This window comes from Falco naumanni, chromosome 1, assembly GCF_017639655.2.
Source record: "Falco naumanni isolate bFalNau1 chromosome 1, bFalNau1.pat, whole genome shotgun sequence".
NCBI classification, from domain to species: Eukaryota; Metazoa; Chordata; class Aves; order Falconiformes; family Falconidae; genus Falco; species Falco naumanni.
Window position 1 is genome coordinate 23,534,969 of NC_054054.1, and position 9,753 is coordinate 23,544,721.

The following is a 9,753-nucleotide window of genomic DNA, read 5'->3' on the forward strand; positions in this document are numbered from 1 at the left end:
GAAGGCACAAATTGTTGCTATCATGCTACCAAACAAAAAAAATGCACAGAAGGAAAGAGAAGTGCATGGAGATGCTGAGTGCAGGTAAGGAAAAGCCTTGAATATACAATAAGACAGAAAAGCTTTAAGGGACACACTAAAAATAAGAATGGCAGGCTCATATGGAAGGTAGTAAACTTTTTACTCTCTTCCCTAATAAGATGGCATAAATCTGTACTGCAAATAATATCTAACTAGAAACCAACTAAACTGAAGCTCAAGGTGTGCCAAATGCAACACTACTTCTAAACAGTGGGTCATCAGGCACTGGAAACTGCATCCATGCGACAGAGGCAACACCAGCTTCAGAGTGACTGAAAGAGATAGATCTGCAGCTTCAGATCATGTGGCAATTGCTTCCTCCCAGCACCAAGCAAGCCATTGCAGGTGAGCTGCCTCCTTTCAAAGGGCCATCAGTCCTCCCACTGTCTCTGCAGCGTTTCTGGCATCTTATTTTAATGGTTCAGCCATTGCTGTGAGAAGTGCACCGTTGCCAGTAGAAGCCTTACTTGACACAGTTTGGCAGTTTCCATCACTAAGTAGTAAAGAAAACACACCTGCAGCTGAATTAAAAAGCCATACCTGGTAAATGCAAGAGGAGAACAGACCCAGAAGGGGACAAACCGGCTCACTGAAAGATGGTACTTAGTGCGGCAGACTTTGAGAGTTCTTAAGCTTTTTTAAGAAGTTACAATACATCTCTGCTTTATTCTACAGAGTACATTTGCTATCAAAATTGAGCTCCTACAAAGACAAGGAAGCCTCCTTCTGTGTAGCACAATAACAAGATTCCCTCCCACAACAAAAAGGTTTTAAGTTTTACTTTCTCATTAGCAACGTCAGCCAGCTCCACAAAGCTCTTCAGTTTGATTTCAAAGTCACTCATCAGCTTCCATTGATCTCCCTCAATTCCTACGCCAACTTTTTTAATTGTTTCATCTTCGAGCAGTCTTTTGAGTCCCTTGGGAAAACCTAAAATAGATTAAGCCCAAACATGAGAAACTAAATACTGGAAGATGCCAGAAAGTCTAATGGAAATGACAAAATCCTAGCACGAATGCCATCCGCAAAAACCTGTGCTTTTAGAGGAAAATTCCCCACTGTTGCTCTGTTTATGTCACTGTTTGTACTCTGGAATCACTGGAAACACCAACTGCTTGTAACATGTCATCTGCAAACAAGCAGGAATGAAATATTTGAAACAAAAATTCATGCTGCATCTGAAAACAAATCAAGTAAAGAAAGTAAACAACCCTATTTCATTTGTCTTGCTGATTGTTAAATCAAATACTGAAAAGGCAACCTCTAACTGAAAAAGGTATTTTAATTCTCAGAATTGGATGCTCATGAAACCAAATGCAGTATTTTCCACTTTATTCCTTCCCAGGTTTTGCTATTTCACATTCCCAGTAAACAGTTTAAGCCACAAACACAGGGAATCACCCAGAAAACAAGATTCTGTGAAGGCATACTCAGTGTTAACGCTGGGCCGGTCCAACAATAGCGTTTGGAAAACAGAATTAGCCAACCAGATCCTCTGCCAAGCCCAGACAAGTCAGTCTTGTAAGTAAAAAAAGAAAATATTTCGGATTTAGACATCTGCTAGGTAATGTATTTTGATTTATCCCAACCTGATGGCACAGCAATCCTGGATCAAAGGGTATTTTCACGTTTGTAGGACTGAATAAGAGCATGCAACTTTCATATCAGGTTTTCTACAGGAAGGAACAGCCGCAGAAGCTTCACACTTGAATGAAAGCAGCTTTTTTTCTCCCCTCTGTGTTTGCTTCCATTTAAGATTCAGAGCATCTTATATAAATACCTACTTCCAGGACCCCACAGCTGGATACCCTGAATTACTCTCAAGTGTCATTTTAGTACCTAAAACCACATAGTATCTGGCTTGGTTCTGATTTCCAATTTCACCTTTTCACTACTGTAATATTTATTTCTATATTTCATCCACCACTTTGCATCACTGATTTTATTTTTACACGACTATCTCCACACTTTTATGGCTACCACTGACATACTACATGGACAATTTTGCAACTACAGCCACAACCAGCTGTGTTGTGGATTGTGAAGTTGCAGGTCCCAGGCAAAGCATTAGAAAATTACTGTTAAAAATCCACGAAACTGCAGTAGCCTTGTGCTGTGAGGTGCAGACAAAGCACCTCAACCATCATATAATATGGAGAGTCCTCTGTAGAGGAGATACAGTTGAGCTGAGTAAATGCCTGCAATGTACACAGCTGACTTCACAAGGGATTTTCACCTAAGAATATTGTCACAAAAACCTTCAAGGACAAGAATTTCCCAGTAGAGGACTTGTGCTTCACTTCCTCCAGTTCTAGAAAAGTGACCATATGAACTTAAAACATCCAAGGTCAAGACTGTATAGAGGCTACAACCCAAGAAACAAGCCACCTTTTCTTAGAAGCCTGTAAGGAAAAAAAAAAGTGGGAAATTATTCAAGAATCTTCCTGATCGATATATGTAACTTCTGTCCTTTATACGTAGTCCAAGAACTCTCCACGCTTGCTCCTGCAGAAGAAAGCATTATTCTTTTGCCTCAAAAAATTATGTCTTATCCAACTGGATAATTCTGCCAACATCTCTATTCCTGTAGATCAAATTTATTTTGCATAAGCAGAAATTGGCTGTGGTTCCTGCAAAAAAGTTGTAGTCTCACTCAAATCGCATCTCCCATTGAGAAGAACAGAAATTTTAGAAAATTATTTGGGAGGAAACACCATCTTCTGCTGTAACATGAAGTAGCCCACATGCAACTGTACTCAGCATCAAACATCTTTACTTTCAGAATTAAAAGCATTTCAGCTCTTTATAACCCCTTCCCTTAGCTTCCTTTCCTCAAATCCTTTTCTTTTGTGCAGTTGTACCTTTCTGCCTCCTGAATTGAATAGCCTCCAGCAATTAAATTTTCCACCCCATTTGCTATAAATGACAAAGGATTGAGCACCAACATTAAAACCTATCGCTATTATACCTCAGCATGCACACCCCAGGGAAATCAGAGACATCTCACAGGCATAGCTTCAATCTAACATTCAAACCAAAGGTTATAAAATTGCAGCCTCCTTCCCTCATTCCTGTGTTCCCTATTTAGAAGCTTTTATTCACATCCATAATGAATTCAGTCTCTGTTGAGCACAACTCCTTCTCTCCCCACAGCTGCATCACACCAGGTATCCAGTATTCTTTCTGAAAACCAGTGTCACAAAATGCAGGTATTAGGAACAAACAGCACAACAGCCATCATTTTTGAGGGGTTTTGTTATTTAAGCCAAATTAACAAGAAACACAGCCTGCTAAATTTAGGTTCGTTGGTTTTGGCACTAAACAGAAAGCTCATTATACGAGCAGGGAATTGAATTTTTAAAACTGAATTAAAATTTTCTTTCCCAGAGAGAAAAAATAATCCTCAAGATTTCCGCCCCCCCCCCCCCCCCCCTCCCCGAACCTAAAATGCCATATGCCAGCACACAGGGCAGGACTTGGGCTAAGATTCCCTTGATATGCATAGGCAATACTCAGAATATATCCCTTGATTATAGGTGGGAAAGAGGACAAGGATGGGTTTTTACTAATCAACGTAGTACGAAATACCAGCTATTGCTCAAGGCCTAAAGTTCAAAATTAATCACCAGAAACAGAAGGTAACTCATGCCCTAACTAATAAGAGAGGAAGTACGGTACCTGACATTGAAGAAACATGGAACAAATAACACTTCTCCTCAGTTACACATATCTGGATTACAGCTATTTTAGCCATTTTTCCTTTGGCGTATGATGGTGGCCATTCAATATCAAATCCAACAGCAGCCCCATCTGACAAACTCTGCCTGAAAAGAAACAGATATTCTTCACATTTGACTGTTCTTCTACCAGGATTTAAAATACAAGGCTTAAGTCATCTTACATAAAGGCAATTAAGAGAATCACAGTCAGCGCATCCTTCCTTTTACATGTAAGGGATACAGAAACCATTTTAAAATCAAGACCATAAGGAGGTGAAATTCCTGCTGGTCCCAAAAGCTACAAGAAGCCCTTCAAACCTCAGCAGACCTTACTGCACACAAGCAGTAGTAGAGCAAGCTGTGGTGGGTTAACCCTGGCTGGAGACCAGGTGCCCACCAAAGCCCCTCTATCAACCCCCCTTCCTCAGCTGGACAGGCGAGAAAAAACAGGTCAAGGACAGGGAGATCACTCACTGTCACTGGTAAAACACTCTACTTGGGGAAATTAGCTTCATTTATTACAAAAAAATCAGGGTAGGACAATGAGAAATAAAACCTAGTCTTAAGAGCACATTCCCTCCACTCTTCCCTTCTTCCTGGGCTTAACTTCACTCCCAGTTTTCTCTCCCTCCTCCCCATCCAGCAGCACAGGGGGACAGGGATGAGGGTTGCAGTCAGTTCATTGCATGTTGTCTCCTGCTGCTCCTTCCTCCTCAAGGGGAGGACTCCTCACAGGCCTCCCCTGCTCCAGCATGGGGCCTCTCCTATGGGAGACAGTCCTCCACAAACTGCTCCAGCATGGGTCCCTCCCACAGGCTGCAGTCCTTCAGGAACAGCCTGCTCCAGCCTGGGTCCCCAGCCCTGACAGCAACCCTGTTCCTGCCTGGGCTCCTCTCCATGGGGCCACAGGTCCTGCCAGGAGCCTGCTCCAGCACAGGACTCCCACAGGGTCACAGCCTCCTTCGGGCACCCACCTGCTCTAGCATGGGGTCCTCCCCAGGCTGCAGGTGGGGATCTGTCCCACTGTTCACCTCCATGGGCTGGGGGTAGCAGCCTGGCTCACTGTGGGCTTCACCTCAGGCTGCTGCGGAGTCTCTGCTCCAGCACCAGGAGCACCTCCTGCCTTCCATCACTGGCCTGGGTGTCTGCAGGGCTGTTTCTCACATTCGCACTCCTCCCTCTAGCTTCGATTGCACAGGTTTTCTTCTTTCCCCTTCTTAAATACCTTATCCCAGAGTTGCTACCACAGTTGCTGATGGGCTCAGCCATGGTGAGCAGCAGGTCTCTCTTGCAGCTGGCTGGCATTGGCTCCATCAGACAAAGGGGAAGCTTTAGGGGGTTCTCATGGAAGTCACCCCTGCAGCCCCCCCCCGCCTCCGACCAAAACCTCACCACACAAACCCAACACACAAGCCTCAGGAGAGCACCAGGTACAAATATTCCCTTGGAAGCTTGTTCTTTATCTATTCCACTGCACTTAAAGTTTCATATAGTATTTCCCCCCCCGCCTCCAGCAGCATGAGCTCTGCTATGCAAAAAGGGGAGAAAAATAATTATCTGTTTGCATCGTGAATTTACTACCTTTTCTTCATACAGTCCCCAGTTATGAATTAACAGATATATTTGATTTCTTACAGCTCGTACTTCCCTGTGAAGTCACTGAAGTTTGTGGAATCATCCATGCTGTGAAGGGCAAAACCTGCATTAGAACTGCTTCTGCTTAAAGGGACCGCAAGGTTCGGTGGTAGCATCTCCCATAAAAAGACCAAATGGGAAAGCTTTAACAGCACAGCACAGCTGAGAGGTATTTTTAAACCACCACACACTATATACTGCCAGGGATCTCCCTCACCGAGATAGTTCACCACCACAAGGAATAGGTTCAGTTTGGACTTGCAATCAGTAAGACACATTTGGCGCACATAAGACAGCTAACATGACCAGATGTTATCTGTTTGATGGGTCCAGAGGACAGTTCAGACAATCAGCCAGGAGAAGTCAGAGAAGAGCCAAGACCTTTTTAAAAAAGGAAAAGGGACTCAAAAAAGAAGAAAAAATATAAGTAAGAGCTATTACCTGATATCTTCTGAGAGAAGGGAACAGTCACTGGCTTCGTAGCTGTAAACAATAAAGCCGCAGAACTCTAAGAATGGCAGTCCATCTTCCAAAACGCTCCTCTGAACACCAGACTTCTGTCAAATGACATTTGGAAGAGGCTCTGTTACCAGCCACACCTAATCCTGCCACAGAGATGCATCAGCAGGACAACTGCTGCGCACCGCTTTAACAGATTATCCCTGCTGGCACTGGCAGTTACTGAAACCTTGCAGCAGAACTGTGCTCCACAAGCAGGGCTACTATCACTGTCAGCCAGCAACAGGGTGACACCCTCCTTTTATAAAAACATTCGGGCTCGTGCCCCAATTTCTCTGCTTAACTCCAAGCACTCAAACTGAAGTCACACAGGCTGAGTTTTCATCTCAGTTTAGTTGGATTCTTCCCATCAAAGAGATTGAGTTGCTTCCCAAGAACAAGGTCGGGGGAAAAAAAAAAAAAAAAAAAAAAGGCCATTTTTGACAGCATCTAAAACTCCACTGACTCAAAACTATGTGCAACATTTAAAAGACTGATATCCTCCATCAACTTTTTGGTCTAAAAATTGAAGCTTTAAGCACACAAGGTAAAACATAACATTATAGTTGGCGTTTTTTCCTCCCTTTCTAAAGGATCTTTACTAAGAGTTACTGGATGAGAAACTTACTTGAACTGCCAAACTTCTGATTACATTGACTTGCCTGAAAAACGTTCAGGCTGGTTAAACACGTTCAAGTAAGCTATGATGCCAGTAATAGCAAATACAGTTAAGTATCACACAGTAACACTTTAAGCACAAAACTGCCTTGTCAATTCAAAGAGGCCACAATACACAAAACAGCTCTTCACTCAGTTTCAGAAACAGTAAGTTGCCTCGAAGGGGGAGATTCTGAAACAAAGATACTGCTGATTTCATGTTGGCACAACAAAACGTTTCCCCTAGTTAATGAAGGGTGAAAGTTTAATCAAAACCCTCCCTCAAAAGGGCTTGTTGAGGCAGGGTGCCACAGTACCCAGGCTGTACCACAGCAAATTAAATTCATGTTGGTTTTAATAAGGACATTTCTTAATATCCATGCTACTAATTTCTTGCTCTCACTATATAGAAGGAAAACTGCTGAAGAGAGTCTTCTGCTTTTCATTCATTAATTAGTTTTCCGATTGTTAAAACAGTTTCAGATGTTATGGGGAGTCCCTTTCAAGGAAGAAATTTTATACTGAAACTGCTCATGTATGCAGGAAAAAACCTTCCAAGGACACATTAATGTTTTTGGAACGCCAGAAGTTGACATAATCTTGATAAATTAATTCTTCTGATACCTCTGAGCTGCAAAACCTTCTGAAATACTGAAGATGTACAAAAGCAGAAAGCCAGAGGGCCTTACCAGAATCAACTCCCCTGTCAGGCTACATTCTGAACTCTCAAATTACACATATGAAAAATCCCCAGTCCCTGATGATGTACAGCCCACAATACTGTGTCAGTAACACATCAAAAGCTCCCTTATACTTGCTGGTTTTGCCACTGAAATTCAAGATTGTCAGGAAGAAATCTCTATCGAGATAACAGCAGCAACCTTCGGCCAATAGACGGTATTTTTAGTTAAGTGAGTGACTTTAACATGCTAATTCAACCAGTACAAACACAAGAGTACTAAATTGAATGACAGCTCATAGGATAACACAGCTGTAAATGTATACAGCCACCAGAAGCACAAGTTTAACTACAAGTATGCAGTCCAATGTTGTTTTATTATGCAGCCTGCAACTAAGTCCCCTTGTGTGATCACATACCTTTTTATCACTCCCAGCTCCCCCTTGGTTTTGCATAAGCATCCACTGAGGATATTTATTCTGCAGACTAGAAGTTAGCAAATCCATTTTATTCGTTTTTCCACACTTCTGTTACATTTACATAATATAAAAAAAAATAGAAAGAAAGAACAGTCAGCTTGTATAGAGGCAAGCTGTTAGTTATATCATCAGGCCAGAACGAGTTTATGGAAGACCACCACCTTGAACTTCAACTGCTTTGCATGCAAGAATGGACATCTACAGAGCTCCCCGCGTTAAAAGCTGGAAGAGCTTTAGGCATTATCTTTTTGTTCACATGTCATTTTCTTGTCAGAAGACAAGAAAAAAACATCAACAGGAAAACCTCTAAATCCTTCCAGGAAAAAAAAAGTTCAGTCTAGTTCTGTTCAGAGTTGCTGATCTCCACAAAAGTCCACCTACTGCCATGTCTGGCTAACACAGCCCTCGTTTATTAGACAAGTCTGTCTTGTGTTTTAGGTAGCAGCACAGGAACCAGCCACTTAGCTTAAAAGCAGTCAGCAGCATTTTTCTGATTTTGTCAGCAAATGCAAATACAAAAAAAGAAATATCAGACACACACATCACCCCAAAGCCGCATTCCCCTCACAAGGCCTCAGGGCTGTGAGCCCACAGCCAAGATAAGCAAAACCAGGCAGAATTCCTAGGGCAAACTACAGTGAAACAAGGCACATGCTGCTAAGCTCTCTCATGCTGACAGGATAATGGCTGAGCTTACTTATGATTTTCCCAATGCCACATTAAAAATAAATGAGCTCACCAAACTGAGGCAGCCTATTCCCAGGGCATCAGGAAACAGGGCACATCCCTGGAACAGGAAGGCACATGACAGAAGTTACAGGATACTTAATTAGGAAGACACGCTGTCCGAAACAGCAGATTTTCAGCCCTGATGACTGGGGTTTTCTTTCAGGATTTTCCAGTTGTGCACAAATGATGACAGGGTCAGACCTCCTCCAGCTTCTCCCTGGACTGCTTCTAGTGTGGTTAAGAAATCCTCCTGAAGATGGAGCAGAACAGTTCACAAAGAAAGAATTTCTCACCTGCTTCTTTCTACTAAGTCCCCAGGTGCTCAATACACTTTAACAACAAAATCAGGCCACTACTGTCTTGGTAAGAAAGTACTTTCCAGCTGCACTTCCTCACCAACAAGGAAGCATAAATCCTAGGCAGATTGTGCTGCTTCAGTTCTTCAGTACTCAAGAACTCTTTGGTTACCTGCCTGCTTCTGCAGTAGCGTAACCAACCACCTCAAAGCCAACTCCAGAGAGTATTTTAATACTAAACCAGTCACCAAGTAGCTGCCTGCAAGACGCCTCAATCTGAGCCTCGAGCCACAACTGCCAGGAACAAGAGGGAGCAGCAGAGGCTAGAAAGAAGCAGGGAAGGGCCACCCAACAGCACCCACCCCACAACCCCAGCAACACGTTCCCCAAAATGAGCTCAAAGTTCAAGAGCACTGCTGGTAAGGGCCCCCGGTGAGCAAGCACGGCTCACCGCCGCATCACCCGCACAGCCCGGCACCTCAACCTGTGAGCGCCAAGCACTGCAGGGCCAGCTGCCAGCCGACGGTCGCTCCGAGCTGCCACGGGGCCCCCTCGGGACAACCGGCAGCAGGCCCAGAGCCGCTCAGCGGGAACTGCCGCGCCGCAGGGCGGGGAGGGGAGGGACCCAGCCTGCCCCTCTGCCTCGCGTCCCGCAGGGCAGGCAGGGCCCGTCGGTGCCCGCGCAGGCCGCCGCACACCGAGCGGCAGCGGGAGGACGGGCGGCCCGCTCCCCTCCGCTCACCCGCCCCAACGGGGAGGCCCGAGGGCCCGGTGACGGCCTCAACGCTCAGCGATCGCCGCCCGCCGCGCAGGCAGCGGCTCAGCCACCATGCGTCACGGTGCGTCGCGCGCGTAATACGTCACAGGGTGGCCCCGCCCGCTCCCGCGCCCCCCCGCGGCCGGCTGTCTCCCCGGGCGGCAGCGGCGGGAGGTTATCCGAGGTGACGCGCATGCGCGCTGGGCCGGCGGGCCGGCGGCCG

At 44.9% G+C, this 9,753-nt stretch overlaps 1 protein-coding gene across 16 annotated transcripts in view; it reads right to left on the reverse strand.

Moving 5' to 3' along the window:
* The window catches only part of WRN (WRN RecQ like helicase), a 47,206-nt gene extending 37,569 nt beyond the window's left edge, over positions 1–9,637 (reverse strand). For 4 of the 16 annotated variants that reach the window (XM_040585527.1, XM_040585536.1, XM_040585543.1 and 1 more), the window contains exons 1-7: positions 9,516–9,636; positions 8,488–8,727; positions 7,689–7,796; positions 5,877–5,992; positions 5,436–5,483; positions 3,760–3,905; positions 863–1,011 (exon numbers count right to left, since the gene is read on the reverse strand). In XM_040585527.1, coding sequence (XP_040441461.1) covers positions 863–1,011; positions 3,760–3,905; positions 5,436–5,483; positions 5,877–5,992; positions 7,689–7,775 — 546 coding nt within the window. In that variant the 5' untranslated portion in view covers positions 7,776–7,796; positions 8,488–8,727; positions 9,516–9,636. Of the gene's footprint in view, positions 1–862; positions 1,012–3,049; positions 3,265–3,759; positions 3,906–5,435; positions 5,484–5,876; positions 5,993–7,688; positions 7,797–8,487; positions 9,493–9,515 lie in introns of those variants that run through there. The other 12 variants (XR_005826677.1, XM_040585627.1, XM_040585620.1 and 9 more) reach the window with 10 other exon arrangements.
* Positions 9,638–9,753: the final 116 nt, after the last annotated feature.